This window comes from Corythoichthys intestinalis, chromosome 10, assembly GCF_030265065.1.
Source record: "Corythoichthys intestinalis isolate RoL2023-P3 chromosome 10, ASM3026506v1, whole genome shotgun sequence".
NCBI classification, from domain to species: domain Eukaryota; kingdom Metazoa; phylum Chordata; class Actinopteri; order Syngnathiformes; family Syngnathidae; genus Corythoichthys; species Corythoichthys intestinalis.
In genome coordinates, this window is record NC_080404.1 from 26,780,001 (window position 1) to 26,800,470 (window position 20,470).

The 20,470-nt window shown below is 38.6% G+C and overlaps 1 protein-coding gene across 1 annotated transcript in view; it reads right to left on the reverse strand.

The window, feature by feature from the left end:
• plek (pleckstrin) overlaps window positions 1-15,952 on the reverse strand; it is a 16,308-nt gene extending 356 nt beyond the window's left edge. Inside the window, exons 1-9 of the mRNA XM_057847315.1 lie at window positions 15,742-15,952; window positions 11,029-11,184; window positions 10,782-10,963; window positions 5,888-5,979; window positions 5,625-5,809; window positions 1,171-1,275; window positions 993-1,076; window positions 294-363; window positions 1-224 (exon numbers count right to left, since the gene is read on the reverse strand). The exon at window positions 1-224 is cut by the window's left edge and continues 356 nt beyond it. Of these exons, the coding sequence (XP_057703298.1) occupies window positions 85-224; window positions 294-363; window positions 993-1,076; window positions 1,171-1,275; window positions 5,625-5,809; window positions 5,888-5,979; window positions 10,782-10,963; window positions 11,029-11,184; window positions 15,742-15,783 (1,056 nt within the window). The 5' untranslated portion in view covers window positions 15,784-15,952 and the 3' untranslated portion in view covers window positions 1-84. The remainder of the gene's footprint in view (window positions 225-293; window positions 364-992; window positions 1,077-1,170; window positions 1,276-5,624; window positions 5,810-5,887; window positions 5,980-10,781; window positions 10,964-11,028; window positions 11,185-15,741) is intronic.
• Window positions 15,953-20,470: the final 4,518 nt, after the last annotated feature.

A 20,470-nucleotide genomic window follows, 5' to 3' on the forward strand; every position in this document is an offset into this window, starting at 1 on the left:
TGATTATGACAATTCAATTGCATAATTTCCTCGTTTGCTATTATTGAGCAACTATATCCATTACAAAGAGACTGCCAATCAGTTCTACTTCCCGCTTTTGGACACCTCCTGCAAGGCTTCGATCCACTCCTTTCTCTCTTTGGCGGTGGCTGCCTGCAGAAAATAGTGCGTTTCATCAGAGGTGATGATCTCAAAGAGGTCGCCGTCCACGTCGTATCTTTTGGCTGCAATGGCAGGAGGTGAGCCATTAATAAGAAGGAATTGTAAAAAGAGAACATGTGCTTCTCACCCACCATCGGGTACGAAATCCACAGCTGTCACCACAGAACCCCGTAGATGGATGGACCCCAGAGGTTCATCACCCTGAATTGGAAGTTTTTCTTTTTGTCAGAATTCTAGCATTTAAACACCTGTGATGCTTAATAGTGACTGGGGAGCTGTTTTGGTGTACAAAGACTTTGAGAGCAGAACGCCATTTCTATCATATGAAAGTGCAATTTGAAATCAAAATGACGAGACAGTCTTGGTGGAATTATATTTCTTCACTATAATGTATAATTGCTCATCTATCTACAGCACCGGTTAACAAATTTCGGACCTCAAGGCCACATATCCAGTAGTGTTTTAAAAGTTTCTCTCCCCTAACACACCTGAATCAAATGATCAACTCATAAAGGAAGCTCTCCATAAGGCTGATAATGATCCTGTTTATAAAATAAAGGGGTATTGAAGGAGAGAGACATGGAAAACACGACTGGATAGGTGCCCTCAAGGTCTAGAGCTGGTGACCCCTGATCTATACAGTATGTCTGCAACATGGTGACAGGCAGAACAATTCCACTGTTTGGCAGAACCTTATGTATTTTTTTTTCAGTCATTTGTTATACTTTTGTGGTAAATCAATTTTCAAATGTAAAATACATGCTTTGGCTCAATGAATAGTTCTAAAAATTGTTTTACATCCCCAGCGACTATTTGGAAGAAATATTAACCTTGGTGGGATCGTAATAATGCATAAAAGCAGGGTCATTCCTCAGAATGAATTTCCGGACTTTCCAGTTTTTTCTCTTGTGGCCCTGGGAATATTGGAAGCAATTAGGATCTGAAAATTCATCCACTTGCATTGTTTTGCATCTCAAACAGTTTGAAAGGTCACTTATGATGGCTTACCTGTTTCAGCAAACAGCCTTGCTTGACAATATTCCCTCTGAATTCTTCCTTGACAAGAGTTTCCTCATCACTAGAGTAGCCTTCACAAAAGAAGCCACTGTCTGCCTGTCACAACGTCAAAAACGAATAAGTGATCACCAAACACAATCTATAGAGCTGATATGTCCTAAAAAATTGATGAAATTAGAAATTTATCTTTTTTTAAAGGGCGCACATGATGATGGTAATAGTTAATGGATGCTTCTAATCAGAGGTGGGTAATAACGTTACATTTACCTGAGTAACATTTTGAGGAAAATGTACTTCTGAGAGTAGTTTTACCAAGCTATACTTTTTATTTTTACTTGAGTAGATGTGTGAAGAAAAAACTTGCTTACTACACTTACCCTGCTACTTTGGGCTACACAAGAGTCATTACGTTTTTTTCCTCTTTATTCTACATATTAGATTTTTTTTTGCCAGCGATGCCAAGAGTAGCGCGACCAATTTCACCAATGAAACGTCGCAACAATAATCAAATTACTCAATTTTACCAATCAGAAACAAGCTCGCCGTTCTATGTTCATGCCAGCCTGTTCAATCATGTGGTGTCTTTAAAGCACCGTAAAAACTGAAGTGTTTGACATAGATGGCTCGAAAGCTCGACATAGATGGCTCGAAAGCGCAGATTTTAACCTCTCTCCCAGTTTTTCTTTGGCACCGATTGACCACGGAAAACGGAAGATATGTCCATTTTAATTTCATAATAGTATCGTATTTTTCGGACTATAAGTCGCACCTGAGTATAAGTCGCACCAGCCCAAAAATGCGCAATAAGTCGCATTTTGGGGGGAAATTTACATGATAAAATCCAACACATAGAACAGATATATCATCTTTAAAGGCAATTTTAAATAAAAATACAAAAGACAACAACATGCTGAATAAGTGTACAGTATGATAAATTAATGTTGTTATATGATGCATGAACAACGAAATGCGAACGTGGCCGGTATGTTAATGTAACATAGCTATTAAGAAGTATTCAGATAACTATAGCATAAAGAACATGTTAACAAATTTACCAAACCGTTAGTGTAACTCCAAAACACCAAAATAACATGTGAAATTATATAATAATGTGTTAATAATTTCATAAGTTACACCCCCAGCCAAAACTATGAAAAAAAAAACTGTGACTTATTGTCCGAAAAATACGGTAATTATGAAGGAACTCTTCACGATTCAAACTAGGAACTATTTCTCCACTAGAGGGCACTCATGCTCTTTGGGCGAATAATGCTTCATTTCTGTCTTTTTTTTCTCTTGCCGGAATTCAATGTTTTTTCTTTCTTTTTTTTTCCTCTTTGGCTTAATGTTGTTATGTAATGAGTTATTGTACAGTATCATTATTGTTAGGTTTTGTGTTTGTTTTCTCCTAGTGTGACTTGTCCTTGTGATTGCCCATTGCTCTCACCTGTGTGTGTTCTCCCAGTGTATCCTGCAATCTGCATCCACCTGTGTTACCCAGCTGTTCCTCGTCTCGTTACCCCTTGTCTGCGTGTGTGTATATAATGACCCAGTTTCTTGTCACTCCTTGTTGCGTCATTGTCAATGTCAGCGTCTATGTATTGTCAAGGTCAATCGCCACGTTCATGTCAGCATTTTTCCCCAGTTCCTCATGTTCCTTGTCCTGCTTGGAAAGTAAGTTTATTAGTTAACCTGACTTTTGTTTGTTAAGAGTTTTTTGATCACCACAGCCTTTGTTTTGTACTTTGTGCCTTTTGTTAGTTATCATTAAAGCCTTTTTGAGTTCTCTGCCACTTGCCTTGCATTTTTGTTTCACTGCTTTTGGGTCCACACAACCTGCCTGCCCACGCCCTCCCTGCCAGAATGACGCAACCAAATATGGACCCAGCGGGAAACCTCCGACCCTCCAGCCTTGCTCCTCACCTGTTTCTGGATTCAGATTTCTCCGATTGTGAAGAAGGCCCTGACTTAATTAACATTCTTTCCGACAGCGATCCCGACCCAGATTTTGAGTTCATGCCCCTTTTTTTTCACCCTCTCGTTTTTTTTCAGGCCTCCCTCATTACACGTCCCCTTCCCAGCCTTTTTCCCTGGACCCTTACCTGGGTTCTCGTTTGGCCATCTACCCTGGACCTCCGCGTGGTGGCCAGCGGGGGCGCCCAGGTAAGGGCCGTAGTTCCTTCACCCCTCCTTCAATCCCACCAAGTAATGTGCCACACAGTCTGCCATCCAACACCGTATGGAAGCCTCGGCGTGCTCGTCCGCGCCGACGGCATGGGCCCGCGCCGGCTCCCCGCAGTCAAGTTCCTCCCGCGCCGGCTCCACGCAGTCAAGTTCCTCCCGCGCCGGCTCCACGCAGTCAAGTTCCTCCCGCGCCGGCTCCACGCAGTCAAGTTCCTCCCGCGCCGGCTCCACGCAGTCAAGTTCCTCCCGCGCCGGCTCCCTGCAGTCAAGTTCCTCCCGCGCCGACTCCCCGCAGTCCTGTGCCTCCCGCGCCGACTCCCCGCAGTCCTGTGCCCGCGCCGACTCCCCGCAGTCCTGTGCCCGCGCTGACTCCCCGCAGTCAAGTGCCCGCACCAACTGCTCCTGTTGACTCCTGCGACCACGCTGCTGTCCCGCCAGCAGACTCCTGCGACCACGCTGCTGTCCCGCCAGCAGACTCCTGCGACCACGCTGCTGTCCCGCCAGCAGACTCCTGCAACCATGCTGCTGTCACGCCAGCAGACTCCTGCGACCACGCTGCTGTCACGCCAGCAGACTCCTGCGACTCCGTGCCTGGTCCGACCGACGACGACGACGACGGCTCCGAGCCTGACCCGCCGCACGTCTTTGCCGTTCCTGCTGCTGCTTGTTTTCTGCCATGGCTGGGTGGCATAAATGATGGAGCCAGTTACCCTCATCCTGGAAGTCCGCCCCATCGACCTGTGCGGGCGCCCCACATCTGGCGCCCAAAACGCCCGCCTGATCGACCCGTGCCTGCGCCCTACATCTGGCGCCCTGGACGCCCTCCCGAGCGGCCCTTGCGGTCGGCCCACTTCTGGCGTCCTGGACACCCGCCTGACTAGCCCCGATGGGCTGATGTTGCTCCCTCCTCCGGGCAACCTTCTGCCCATCGTGTTTGGGATTTTTTTTTTCCTTGAGGACGTCTGGGATCCGTCCCTTGAGGGGGGGGTACTGTTAGGTTTTGTGTTTGTTTTCTCCTAGTGTGACTTGTCCTTGTGATTGCCCATTGCTCTCACCTGTGTGTGTTCTCCCAGTGTATCCTGCAATCTGCATCCACCTGTGTTACCCAGCTGTTCCTCGTCTCGTTACCCCTTGTCTGCGTGTGTGTATATAATGACCCAGTTTCTTGTCACTCCTTGTTGAGTCATTCTCAATGTCAGCGTCTATGTATTGTCAAGGTCAATCGCCACGTTCATGTCAGCATTTTTCCCCAGTTCCTCCTGTTCCTTGTCCTGCTTGGAAAGTAAGTTTATTAGTTAACCTGACTTTTGTTTGTTAAGAGTTTTTTGATCACCACAGCCTTTGTTTTGTACTTTGTGCCATTTGTTAGTTATCATTAAAGCCTTTTTGAGTTCTCTGCCACCTGCCTTGCATTTTTGTTTCACTGCTTTTGGGTCCACACAACCTGCCTGCCCACGCCCTCCCTGACAATTATAACTACACTTCATATAGATAGGTTTGTGCTGAGAGAAAAAAAAAACATTGTTTAAAAATAAAAATAAGCAGTTACTCATAATTTTATTCATTACTTGAGTATTCTTTTCACTGGATTCTTTTTTACCTGTACTTGAGTACATTTTTGGATGACTACTTTTACTTTTACTTGAGAAATATTATTTCGAAGTAACACTAGCCTTACCTGAGTAAAATTTTTGGCTACTCTACCCTCCTTTGGAAGTCACCCTAGTCTTCTAGCTCCCGACAAAGTTAGGCCCTTTGCCACAAAATTGAGCTTTTTTTTTGTGTATTTCTTTGCCTTAACGTGGTTAAGTAATGGGTTATTATTTCTTTGCCTTAATGTGGTTAAGTAATGGGTTATTGTACAGTATCATCATAACAGCAGTTCATATAGATACGTTTGTGCTAAAAGATACAATTGTTTAAAAAAAAAAAAGTCAAACAACAATGTAAGCAGTTACTCACAATGTTGCTCATTACTTGAGTATTCATTTCACCAGATATTTCTTACTTGTACTTGAGTACATTTTTTGGACGACTACTTATACTTGAGTAATACTATTATTAACTAACGATACTCTTATTTGAGTTAAATGTTTGGCTACTCTACCCACCTCTGCTCCTAATACTAGTAGTCCAGGATATGAAGGATTGTTGTCAATGGACCCAGCTCATGTACAATTTCTCAAGATTGTTTTTTGTTTTTTTTTTTCTGTATGAATTTCAGCAGGATCCCAATAAAGACTTCACTGGTCTCAACTTACAAAGTAGTAAAAAGCTTCAGTCTGATCCAGGAAGAGGGATTTCTCCCCGCTCACAGCTCCATCCTTCGAAAGTTCACCGGCAGGCTGCAGAAAGCCCTCGTTCAGGAGTCCCGTAGCTAACATGAGCGCCTCGGGCCTGTTCCTGGCTTTCTCCTTGGATATGAGCCAATCCACCACTGTACAACCTTTTTTATGGACAACATTACATCTCAAAGTGAATTTTATATGATAGGGAAAAATAGCATGACAAAAATCAACCCTACCAGTGAAGCAGTGGTTGAAGATTCTATTATCTTGCTCCAGCTTTAACTCTTTCACCCCTTCATCCTGGTCTCGCAACTGAGTGTACAGTGCACTAACAGAACACAATTGAAGGTTAGTACGATTTTATTCAAAACTGTCCCATTACAGTAGTGCGTTGAGAAAAGAGTGAGCTGACGAACGTTTCAGCTGATTTATTTCTTTGACCCAAAAGTCATGAGCACAAATTTGAAATAGCTCACTTCCTAATAAGCAGAGGTTCCATGTCACTCCCAATTAGTTTACAATCTAAACAAAGAAAAATATAAGTTGTGCACTATATTCAAAAAAACTTTGCTTCATACCGGTATCTTGAATTAGTAAAGTATGCTTATCTCAATCATAAACACTACAAAATGCCATTCACATGCTTAAGGTCAGCATCAGTGGTTAGGTTCTTAGAAACTAATTGTACTATACATATCATATTACTCACAGCCATATTTTTTAAATTTTTTTTTTATTTTTTATTTTTTTTATTCCATACAGGATGTAGTATAAATATCTTAATAAATCCCTTTTGTGAATAGTAGCAATATTGTACTCGTCATTGCTTGTACCTGTGTGACTGTATTTTACTCCCCACCTGTGGCCAAAGCAGCACAAAGGGTGTAGCAGCAAAATGTTTTAGTTCAGTGGCTGGATTACTTTGTGCATTTTGCCAAATTTCACAAGCATGAGTACACTAGTTGATTCTTTAGTTATGGGTTGGCATAGTTGAATGAACATATAAAGCAATTTTCTAAAGTGCTTTCAATGATAAATAGAAGCAAAAGCAACACACATGCCATATGTGTACACATAATATGCACATTGCTTAAACACCTTTTACATTGTTTTGCACACATGCATACATAATTTAGAACAAAAAGGAGTGACATAGAATAAAACAAATGAAAATGAGAATTTCTCCCTCTCAAACGAACATACATTCATTCATTCATTCATTCATTCATTCAGTCATCTTCTTTGAAACTTATCCTCATGAGAGGCTGAGACCTATCCCAGTTAACTATGGGCAGAACTGTGAGGTGGACGTGCTTACCACTCTTCACCATGTCACACAAACAAGCATGTAAAGCTTAATTTTTTGGCAAAGGGCCTAACTTTGTTGGGAGCTAGAAGACCAGGGTGACGTCCAGAGGTGGGTAGAGTGGCCAAAATTTTTACTCAAGTAAGGCTAGTGTTACTTCAAAATAATATTACTCAAGTAAAAGTAGTCATAAAAAATGTACTCAAGTACAAGTAAAAAAGTATCCAGTGAAAAGAATACTCAAGTAATGAGTACAATTGTAACTGTGTTTTTTTTTGTTTTTTTGTTTTTTAACAATGGTATTTTTTTTCTTTCAGCACAAACCTATCTATATGAACTGTCGTTTTAATAATACTTAGGGGTGCACGATATCCATTTTTTGAAACCGATACCGATATCGATAACTTCCTGCTCCTCAAAGCCGATACCGATACGATAACCGATAATCTATATGTAATTTTAAATGTATATTCACATGGGTTTTTCAACACATGTAGGCCAAACATACTACTGGTGGATTCAGCATAGACTTGCCTTTGACCTAACCAGAATTTTCATGATGACATGAACATTATTGTAATGAAAAAAACAAAGATAAGAACAGTTTTGACTTCAAATAGAGTGACCATATTTATTTTTTCAAATAAATCCAATTTCAGTCAATCACCATCAATTAGTAAATATTATTGATGATGTGTTCCCCTGAACAATGAGCGCTGAACTAAAACAAATATAAACCCAAAAGGTATTGTGCTTTGTCAGCAAATTAAACATTTGGTGCAAGAGGAGAGGAGACTTTTGTGGTCTTGGTCCATGAAACAACTCAAACGCACACATCCCAATCCACCGACACCGTGCCAAAATTAATGTCGATAGGCCCGATAATATATAATGTTATTGGATTTATCGTGCACCTCTAATGATACTGTACATAACTGATTACATAACAACATTAAGCCAAAGACATAAAAATTTTTTTTAAAAAACACGATGGTGGTCTCGCTCTCCCTAACGTCCGGTATTATTACTGGGCTGCCAACCTTTATTGCTTGGCCTTCTGGGTATATTACTCTTTTAACAACAGAGGATCAAAATGGATGGAGATGGAGAAACTTTCATATAGTTCTTTATCCTTGCCATCTGTGGTCGGTATTTCCATTTCTCAATCACAGAATTTGCCACGCCCCAACCCTATATTTTATTATTCTTTTAGAATCTACATGCAGTTTAGAAAGCACATTGGTCTCCATAACATGAGTCCATCAAGCCCAATAGCATCAAATAACTTTTCTCAATGCAGGATTCTACCTTCCATGTGTGGCGACGACAGGGGCTGATGAGTTTTGGAGACCTTTATATTGAAAACAAGTTTGCCTCCCTCCAACAACTGTCCCAAAAATATCATCTACCAGCCTCTATTTTTTTTAAAGATATTTAGAAACCAGACATTTCATCTCAAATTCCATCCAAGGGTTCCCAGATAAACCTCATAATAATGCAATTGATGGTTTGACGTCTTTTAACCCTTCCAAGAAAAAGGGAATTTCAATGATGCTGATATCATTCTCCATTTCAATACCTCTTCTACGTACAAAATTAAAGAAGCGTGGGAGAAGGATCTCGACATTGTCATTAGCACAACTGGCTAGGCAAAGGTTCTGAGGAGAATCCATTCATCTTCATTCTGCGCAAAGCACTGCTTAATCCAGTTCAAGATCGTACACAGGTCCCACTTTTCTAAATCTCGGATGGCAAAAATTAGTTCTCAAATTGATCCATCATGTGACCGATGTGAATCAGAAGAGGCCACTTTAGCACATGTGTTTTGGTATTGTCCCAAGATACAGCCATACTGGGAGGGCATCTGTAATGCACTTTCTAATATGATGAAGGTCCAACTTTCATTAAATCTACTTATATTACTTTTTGGGGTCGTACATGAGAGATTAGTATTACCTTTCGGGGGAGGAAAAATCATTGCCATCTCAACATTATTAGCTCGCCACCTGATCCTTTTTAAATGAAAGGATGCAGCCCCACTGACAATATCACGGTGGATCAAAGATATGTTACTTCATCTGGGACTTGAAAAAATCAGATATGTGATGAGCGGCACAGAACAAATATGTCATCTAGTATGGGGGGACTTTCTGAAGTACGCTGACCATCCTCCAAATCTGTAGTATAAAGGCAGACTCAATATATATCCTGTTATATGCTTATGGTCTTAAAATATTTATTTTTGATGTATATGCCTGAAAGGGTAATTTTTTTTTTTTTAACTTTTTTTTTGAGGGGGTGTTCTCTTTCTGTTGGGAGTTGTCTTATATGGATCTTTCTGTATTTTTTTGTCAAATCTGAATTAAAACATTCCGACTCAAAAGAGAAGAAAAAAAACATTGAATTCCAGCAAGAGAAAAAAAAAGATGAAGCATTATTCGTCGATAGGGCATGAGTGCCCTCCAGTGCAGAAAATAGTTCCTAGTTTGAATAGTGAATAGTTCCTTCATAGTTACTATTATATAATTAAAAGGATCATATTTCCGGTTTTCCGTGGTCAATCGGTGCCAAACAAGAACTGGCAGAGAGGTTTAAATCTGCACTCTAGAGTGTTGAGGGCAGCGCTCCATGTGAAATACGTCAGTATTTACGGGGCTTTAAAGACGCCACATGATTGAACAGGCTGGCATGGTCATATAACGGCAAACTTGCAGCGTCAGATTAGTGTAATGGAGTCATGTGATTATTGTTTCAACGTCTCATTGGTTAAACTGGTAGAGCTACTCTTGGCATTGTTGGCAAAAAAAATAATAAATCTAATATGTAGGATAAAGAGGAAAAATGTAATGACTCTTGTGTAGCCCAAAGTAGAAGAGTAGCATTTTTTCTTCACAAATCTACTCAAGTAAAAGTAAAAAGTATGGTTTTGTAAAACTACTCTTAGAAGTACATTTTTCTCAAAAGGTTACTCAAGTAAATGTAATTAAGTACATGTAACGCGTTAGATTACTGCTGATTACTGTTTCACTGTGTTCGTGGTCCCGTCATAATCTGAGTGTGTGTTTTTTTTTTTTTCTAAATAAAGATATTCTGACCCATAATGTACTACAAAGAAGGCAAGACAAAAGATGGCTACATGGTAAGATCGTTTGGCCTTTTTTTGATATTGTTAATAATTAAGTTTATTGCATATGCCTACTTCCCCACCATAGGTGGTCATTACCATAATGTGTAATGTCACGTTTTTAGACATTAATCAATTAGATGTTTCACTGTAAATAAAATATTAAGTACCTCGAACTATTGGTGAAAAAAATACTGAGTCATCATAGTATTCTGCTATTTTAAGCTAGGTTTGGTAAATGTCCTTAATCATTACCATAATGCATAGCTTTCATGAGAATCACCCAGATGGCAGTGTTGCCCCAAGGGTGCTACTTTATATAAAGAGAGGAGTAGGAACAGAAGTGTGACTTTTCATTCATTCATTCATTCATTCATTCATTCATTCATTCATTCATTCATTCATTCATTCATCTTCTGTCCCGCTAATGTTTATATTCGGCTGCCTGCTTGTCGGTCTATGCCTACTTTACTTTTTATTTAATTACTTTTACTGTTATACTCAGTGATAAGTGTATTATTATAGAATGCCACATTTCTCTATTAAAATGCAAAGAGAAAATATGCGTATAATTGGACTTTTTATTTATTTTAAAAGGAAAAGATGATTTGAGATGAGTGATTTTGAGTGGACAAATTAGTTGTATCTCAAGACAGTGCTGCAATTTTTGGTTTTGTCTGTATGAACTTTAAGCACCTACTTCAAGTTGACAGTGTCAGGCAGGCGAATGGAGCGTCTTGTGGATTTCCTGGCGAACTTCTTGCCGCCTTGCAGGCACCGAATGGCACTTCTGATGTCCTTCACCCACAATTCTCTCTCTTCAACGTGCGATGCTTGGAAGAAATGGTCTTGTTTCGTGTGCGTGGTGAGCTTGAAGACCAACTAGAGAATAAAATGAAAACATTTGTTTTTCTGCTGCAAGGAGCGTGTTTTCAACGTAGACGTACCATTCTAGTGCCGCACTCCTGACAGGGGCTGATGAGCGTGGCCCCCTTCAGGGGGATCATCCCTTTGGGAGACTGGTCCGTTTTCTTCTTGTAGAACTCCAGCCCGTCTTCAGACAGCACCACCCACATAGCGGTCCAGTAATTTAATACTGTGCGCTTTGAGACACCAAGACATTTGTTATTAATCAATTTGCATGTGTTCTAATTATTTGTGTGATGATAGAAATAATGGATGTTTCACTGTCACTTAAAACCACATTTACATCTTGACTTTCATCTTTTGACTTTCAAATGGTGCGTTGGTGTAAATGTTCTGTTAACTCTTGACCACTTCCCCATTTTCAACTTGCTCTCTTCCCAGCCTTCTAAATTCTCAATGTTTAGGTTCAAAGAATCACTTGTATGTATTTGCCATAGACTGTCAAGAAAAACTGGACATAGCGACAATGACATCAGCTATTTGTATTTGTATTTTATTTGGTTCCTCAATAGCTGATGAACACATCTGCAACTCTTCCTGAGGTCCACACAAAACATAAAACAGACAAGACATCTACATACCAGTCAACATAGGCTATATATACAAGAAAAAAATGATAGGAATAAATCCTTATCTTGAACATCCCCACATTAAAACAGACATAATTCAACATACTAACAGAAAAAGATAGAAGAAAGATATTAAGGAGGTAAGTAGACAATATAAAAAGTAATATATAAGTAGACAACAACAAAGAGGTTATTGAGGTCATTACAATTTACATCAGAGATCAAATACAGTTCACCCTAAAATACTACTGCTTTGTTTGTTTTTTTAAACTAACTTTGAGTTGTTAAAATTTGATCTGGGAGGGCATTCATTCCATCATTGCTCTACATAATAATGTACATATTACCTATAGTGTTCACCTGACATCTTTCCTGTTTGCCACCATGACAGCTGCCATCTATTCCTCACAGCGTTCATGAAACCCATATTTCGGGCATTTGGGTGGTACTCATACTCTACATCAGTCTCTATTGGACGTGTACAAAGATTCCAAGAGATCCCCCGACGAATCATCAATTTTGGGGGGGAGATAGAATATGACTAAATGATTGTGCTACCCAAAAAATTAACTCTCCGTACAGTTGTCATGAAGTATTTGTCACCATACATCCCAAATTCAAAGTCTGAACCTAGCTTTATATGGGTTTATTTTGGTGGCGAAATCTGTGATGTAGAAGTAATTTTTTTGTGTGTTTCGGAAATGTAATGGGTATGGTATGACACTTTTGTAAAAAATTTTAAAATATTTTTTTAAATTGCTTTTTAAATATAATATACAGTTGTGGTCAAAAGTTTACATACACTTGTGAAGAACATAATGTCATGGCTCTCTTGAGTTTCCAGTTATTTCTACAACTCTGATTTTTCTCCGATAGAGTGATTGGAACAGATACTTCTTTGTCACAAAAAACATTCATGAAGTTTGGTTCTTTTAAGACTTTATTATGGGTTAACAGAAAAAGTGATCAAATCTACTGGGTCAAAAATATACATACATGGATCTGAAAAAGCGAATTATTAACTTGAACAAGTCAGGAAAGTCACTTGGAGCCATTTCAAAGCAGCTGCAGGTCCCAAGAGCAACAGTGCAAACAATTGTTTGTAAGTATAACGTGCATGGCACTGTTTTGTCACTGCCACGATCAGGAAGAAAACGCAAGCTATCACCTGCTGCTGAAAAAAACATTGGTCAGGAGGGTGAAGATTCAACCGAGAATCACCAAAAAGCAGATCTGCCAAGAATTAGAAGCTGCTGGAACACAGGTGTCAGTGTCCACAGTCAAGCGTGTTTTGCATCTCCATGGACTGAGAGGCTGCCGTGCAAGAAGGAAGCCCTTGCTCCAAAAGCGGCAACTTAAGGCTCGACTGAAGTTTGCTGCTGATCACATGGACAAAGATAAGACCTTCTGGAGGAAAGTTCTGTGGTCAGACGAAACAAAAATCGAGCTGTTTGGCCACAATGCCCAGCAATATGTTTGGAGGAGAAAAGGTGAGGCGTTTAACCCCAAGTACACCATGCCTACCGTCAAGCACGGTGGTGGTAGTATTATGCTGTGGGGCTGTTTTGCTGCCAATGGAACTGGTGCTTTACAGAGAGTAAATGGGATAATGAAGAAGGAGGATTACCTTCAAATTCTTCAAGATAACCTAAAGTCATCAGCCCGAAGATTGGGTCTTGGGCGCAGTTGGGTGTTCCAACAGGACAATGACCCCAAACACACATCAAAAGTGGTAATGGAATGGCTTTGACCCAGTAGATTTGATCACTTTTTCTGTTAACCCATAATAAAGTCATAAAAGAACCAAACTTCATGAATGTTTTTGTTAAAAAGAAGTATCTGTTCCAATCACTCTATCAGAGAAAAATCAGAGTTGTAGAAATAACTGGAAACTCAAGAGAGCCATGACATTATGTTCTTCACAAGTGTATGTAAACTTTTGACCACAACTGTAGGTATTTACATAGATGCCTCAAGATGTCTGGGGTCTATTTAGTGCAATATTAAAACTAACATTTACCAGGTTTAATCAGCTCATTAGTGGCAGAGTGGTTAGCGCGTCTGCCTCAGGGTTCTGAGATTGTTGGTTCACTCAGTGTGCAATTCTCATTCATGTTCTCATGTTTTTTCATAGTTTGGCAGAGGGTGCGTCTTATACTCTGGAGCGAAGTATGTGTGATTATTTACGGTCGGGTCAATCCGACTTCTCTCTTGCTAACTTTAAAAAAAAAAAAAAAAAAAAAAAAACGCATTCATATATTTATACTAAAATGATGTATGGATGTTAAATAAAATAAATAATTTGGATAAAACATAAAAGGCGCTGTGCATGCTTGCGCACGTAAACGCAATGGCCCCGCTCTCTTTTGAATCTTCCCCTCCGCGAGCATCCTGGTATTTCCTTTTCGATATGGAGCAGCTATAGGAATGAAAAACAAACTTGAAAAGCAAACAACTGCGGTAGGAATGGGATATGGAAAATTCAAATTGATTGTTGAATATACGGAAACCTGTGTCGGCTTCGCTGAATGTAAAGGAATGTGGCGCTTTGGTCTCATACGAGAAATATATTTAACAAACTTCTCCAGCATTATTTCTTTGTGTAAATGCATTTTTAATGATCATAAAAATATATAAACTATTTAAACATTAAAAAAACTTGCGTTTTTTTTTTTCTGCTAACTCGAGGAGATTAAAATGAATTTCAAATCCACTATCCGCCTGTTAGAACAGACACGCAAATATCATCATCTTGTTTAACTTAGAAAATTCGTTACAAAGGACAGGCTTTAATCTTTTATCATTTTGTATATATGCACCGGCTTCGTCACAAACGTGATCACACAAAACCCAACCACGCATCGCATCCCCGCATTTCCTCCTTCTTCTGAGTCCTCACAAATAAAACATAAAATGTTTTTTTTTTTTTCCGAGCTCGTGCCTACAAATTAAACATAAAATTTCAGGTTTTTCGTTCTCAGGCAAGCAAATCAAGTTAATTGATCGGGCTAGGGCCGCGTCAGGCTTTAATACCCGCGGGCCAATCGGGTCGCGCTGGATTTTTTTAGACCCGATCTAACTTCTAGCGTCATGTAATGTTAGCATACCATATACCTATTGAGCCTGTTGTTCTCTATTGTATTTTAAATTGCCTTTCAAGATGACATGTCTGTTCTTGATGCTGGATTCTAGCAAATAAATTTCCCCCCAAAAATGCGACTTATACTCCGGTGCAACTTATATATGTTATTTTCCTTTTCATTGCGCATTTTTTGGCTGGTGCGACTTATACTCAGGTGCGACGTATAGTCCAAAAAATATTCTAAGTTTTCACCTGCTATTACTAAATTTAAACGTTTTTTTTTTTTTTTTTCAAATTGATTCCTGATTTGTGCCAAAGAAGGACTCCCAACAATTTAGATAACCAACTGGCGGAAGTAATTTGATCCATTTTAGAATAGCCAAGTATTACCGTTGGTGCTTTTGATGATTTTTTTTTTCCAGTAACAGCTAAACCAAATACATGTAAATATCATTACCGGAATTAAAATACTGTTGTTGATTATGCCTAATTTTTTATTAATGAGACACACTGTAACGTACATACGTTCAGTTGGCAGCCCTCTCAGGTAAAATGGATCGGGATTGGGATTGTAGTCAATGGTATCGAATGAGTTAAGCTTTTGCTGTACCTCCTAAACTAGGAGTTGGTGTTCTGTGTCACAAATGTCTGAAATTCCTAGAAGAAATTCATTTAAAGTTAGAATTCAACTCTCAACTACAGTAGTTCCCATTTGAACATAATATGTCTATATTTCATCTAAAATCAGATATCTGATCAGATATTTCATTATTGAATGAAGAGACTGTACAAAGCAAAGACACGAACACTGCATACGCGGTCAGTAAATATAGTTAGACTTAAAATTAAGCACGAGTTGCCCCATGATCACTATTGTCTAATTATTGATGTCAGTACAGAAAGCACAAAAACAACCTTAGGGAATAAGCCACATACAGCTGCTGAAGACCGTTCTCACGTGGCAGCCTACTCTGGTATATTTCCATTAATGTTGTCTTCACTGCAGTACATTGAATGAATTGGAGACTTTTGGTGTACGTGCCAAACTATGGCAGTCAATATGAGGAAGTGTGTGTTCTTACCTTTTTCACCAAGTATCCCTCTCTTATCTGTTGTGGCTCCATCACTAGTGTGTAGCTTCTCTGTCACCTCAGTGTGCGAAGATGGGGCATCGACTTCTTTCTCACTTTTTTCTTTTTCCTTTTCCTTTTTTCTAAATGTTATCTGCCTGCTTTGTAGTCAAAACTTCAGACAGACAAGTGAGTAGGAAGTGTGTATGCGTCTGACAAATGAAGTTCCTCTTTTTGTCAGTTGTTTGAGTTGACAGTTCTGTAAATGACTCAGCTTTTGACACTTTTTGGAACATGATTCACCTAACAAATGTTATTCTTTTTCCCTCCTTCCTTGCATTCAGTGGTAGATGAAGTACTTACTGTTTTTTACTTAAGTAAAAATACAGATACAGGGGCAAAAAAATACTTAGGATGAAGTACTTACTTCTTTTTACTTAAGTAAAAATACAGACACAGGGGCTAAAAAATACTTAAGTAAAAGTACAAGTATCTAATAAAAAAAATAATAAATAAAGTACAAAAGTACTTGCTTTAAAATTTACTTTACAAGTAAAAAGGAAACATATTTTTTCCTGACGCAAAATGTGATATACAGAGATCTGAGCCAATATTCAAAGAAAGAACCTGAAAATTCATTGACTGCTCAATTGTATTTAAAACTGAAGCATGAGGAAAAAACAAGCAATAAAATTGACTGCAATGTGAACAGAAGTTTACCTAGCCAAAAAAAAAACCTCCAAAACTAAAGTAAATAATATCTCCTTGCAAAATGATTAATGAAAAGCTTAATGGTAGATTGCAAACAACTATCAACTATCGTCTCCCTGGCTTTGGAATTCACTATCAACCGACCTCAGGAACACTGACTCACTGTCAGTCCAAAGTCAAAACTCACCTGTTCAGATTCGCCTATCCCAAATAATCCCCATTTCTTTGTGTTTTAGTTTTCTGTTACTGATTATTATCTATTAGTATTTTTATTGTTTTTACATCTCTTTAGTATTTCAAAGAGTGTGCAAGAGTGTGCAGGACCCATCTGAAGGCATTCTGGTCTCACTGTTGATTTTTATTGCTCAATATCTTGTTCACCTGCCTAATCTTGCTTGTACTCGTGCTGCTGCCTCTAGTGCTCAATTTCGGAATATTGCACGGGGCTTATCGATTGTGCCGGAGGCATGAACACAAAACTACCAACTTACAATGAGGGAAGAAAAAAAAAAAGGAACGTGTAACACAGGCAACAATATGAAAAGAGGTGGAGTAAAAAGTACAGATTCGTGCTGTAAAACGTTGTGAAATAAAAGTAAAAAGTACCACAACATATTTGTACTAAAGTAAAGTACTGATAGACAAAATATGTACAGTAACAAAGTATTTTTACTTTGTTACATTCCACCACTGCTTGCATTTCACTGTAATCTTTATTATTCAATTGTCAGAACTTTATTTCTAGTTTTGACAGTAATGACTAATTTTAAAGAAATAGAGTGTACCATTTCTTTAAGACTGGAAAAAATAGGCAACAAGATCACTCTTTACATGAAGCATCATTGACAAAACTGGACTTACTGAAAAGTCAAATGGTACAAATTACAAGGATATAAAGTTTGACCTGGGTGTCATTGCTGTGATTTAGTAGTGTTAAAAAATACAAAATAGAAGTTGGTAAAAAAAAAAAAAAAAAAAAATGCTTACCAAAAGATAGCCTAAACATGCAGTTACTAAAGGAGAATAATTGTATTTTTTTTACTATTCCATTGTATTGTTCATTTGTACTGATAATGACACAATTATTCAAATATTTGTTATTATTTCACTAACAGGAGTGGTTCGTGAACAAAAACAGAAACACGATAATAAAGTAGAATGGGACAAAATGTATCACAAAATGCTGATCAAACTGCTTTTCAAGCATTACTTGTGCTTTGATTACAGATATGGATGTGGTAGTGGTAAGAAAAGTGGACCTGATTATCCAGGGTCCATAGAGGGAGGGGGGCCAATAAAAATCATGACCACACTCTACACATACACATTTTTCATCGCCAATTAATTGGGACCTGTAATTAAAACTCATTCACTATACCAGACATATTTAAATGTCTTTTGGAACATTTACGTTTGCTACCAAAGACGTATGTATGCGTCTTTTGCGGATTTTCGTTTTGTTTTTTTGACAGGGAAGCTGCATTAGGATCTGATGAAGTCTTCACCAAAGGTTTACTCTGGAGAGCAATTTTAATGCTCCAAAAAGCCAGGCGACAGAAGTGCATTGGATGCGCTCAGCAAGAGTCAATTTAAAAAAGAGGAAAAAAATCGAGCGATGAAGCCGAAATACATGAAGAGAGAAAAATTTTGGGAAATGAATCGTTGTCATGTTTGAAGAGTGCATGAAGTTTTTTTCTTTTTTTTTTCTTAATACCAATTAATACCCTGCCCCATTTCCCATTTTTTATGTTATTATTATTACAACTGATACACACACACGCACACCTACACACACATATATATATACATATATATATATATACACAAAAATATATAGCAGAAAACACTCACTCGCGACTTGAAGCTCCGCTCTGAGACCCCCAATTTGTCTGTATTTCAAAATTGTCCTATATGCATGTGTGATGCATCATTGGAAAGTTTAAAATCTCAATTTTCTGGGGGAAGAAAAATTTCGAACAGGAGGGCATTTAAAAAAAAAAAAATAAATAAAAAATTAACAGCAAAACCCCAACTGGTGGCAAGAGCACGCAAGAGCAGAATTAAAGACGCCACGATTTTAACGAGATATTTTCGCGTACAAAAGAAAAGCAGTTTCTGCTCTTGCACTCCTCTTTAAAAGAAACTGCAGTGTTTTAAGCCAAAACACCTGTTGTGTTTGATAGAACAATATGTCTATATGCTGCCATAGGAGACTCATGGCGCATTAAGCCCCCGAACTAATTTTAATTTGTCCGTTTTACCCTGAAAACCCCCGTTTATAGACGTCGCACAACCGCTTTTGTTTCAACCTAGCCATAAAAAGAAGGTAAGTAATTATATTTATTATTCAAAATGTCTGTCATTTATAGCTCAGAACAGACATGTCCAAAGTCCGGCCCGGGGGCCAAATGTGGCCCGTGGTCAAATTTTATCCAGCCACCAGCCTCTGTCATAAAATCAATCATGTCTGGCCCGCACTCAGACTTAATAAATTGGTCAGCAGTACTGCTACCAGCATATGAAGTAGCTTACACACTAAATGCTGCTCCTCATTAACCCATTAAAAGGCAGCAGCACTCTGAGCAGCATTACCCTGTGTGACCCTTTACTCCTAATTTTCTAAAATGGCGACAATCAACAAAAAAAAAGAAAGTTGGCTGCGATGGCAGGCGCTTCAAGGATAGGTGGAAATTGGACTATTTCTTTACTAAAATACGCAACATCTGTGTCTGCCTCATTTGCAAAGCGACAGTAGCTGTTTTTAAAGAGTTCAATGTTAGGCAATATTACCAAACAAGACACACTGACATGTACGACAAGATTACAGGGAAGATACGTAGCGAGAAATTGAAGCAATTTGAAGCTAGTTTAATTTTACAGCATTAGTATTTCGCAAGAGGCCGAGAGTCGAAAGAGAACGCCACAAAGGCTAGTTGCGAGATTGTTGAAATTATTCATTTACAAAAAAATAGAGCAAATGGGACACACAGAATGACTTGCTAAAATTTGCTTAAATATATTGTTCTACGTAAAAGACGTCAGCCAAGGTCGGCCCCCACATTTTACCACACCAAATCTGGCCCCCTTTGCAAAAAGTTTGGACACCACTGGCTTAGAATCATTAACTGATGTGTAATATTTCGTTTAAAAAAAAAAAAACTTTAAAAAATGATTCACTCTCATATTTTATATCTTTAAACAAATGACGTCACAATGAAAAAAATGGCGTCTGTAAAAAAGTCACGGATATCTACTTCATAACTATCGCTTAATTGTATTTTTTCTTTTGTTATAAACTTTCACCGATATGTTAGATGATAAATAATGGATCAAAACAAAGAAAAATTGAAAACAAACGTTTAAGACTGGAAAAACATGACAAACAACGTCTTGACCACTCCTTGTTGTCTGCGATTTCTGCATTGTGACCCTTATTTTATTACCATATTTCACCCATAAAATCCCCCAAAAATCCAGCTGTGGCCATTCACAGCTGTGTCTTGACACTCATTGATACATGCTACATGGAGTTTTTGGATCGAAACGAGGTAAGTATGCGATAATATTTCGTTAAAGTCATGGCGTCTGTAATTCTACTCTTGCGTGCTCTCACGTCCACACAGGGTTCTGCTGTTTAGAAGACTTTTTTTTAAATGCCCTCCTGTTCAAAATTTTTCTTCCCCCAGAAAATTGAGATTTTAAGCTTTCCAATGATGTATCACATATGCACATCGGACAATTTTGAAATTTGGCCAAATTGGGGGTCTCAGAGCGGAACGTCAAGTCACCTGAGTATTTTCCGCCATATATATATATATATATATATATATATATATATATATATATATATATATATATATATATATATATATATAGGCTAAGCATATAGATTTTGATATACAGTATATAATCGGCGTCTCTGCGCAGGGTCTTTGCTGTCCCAAGGATTGCGCTCTTCTGAACGGAGACGTCGGACGTTGTTCCTGGTATCTGTTAAAGTTGGTGAGTTGGCTTCTAGAGTTGTCTTCCA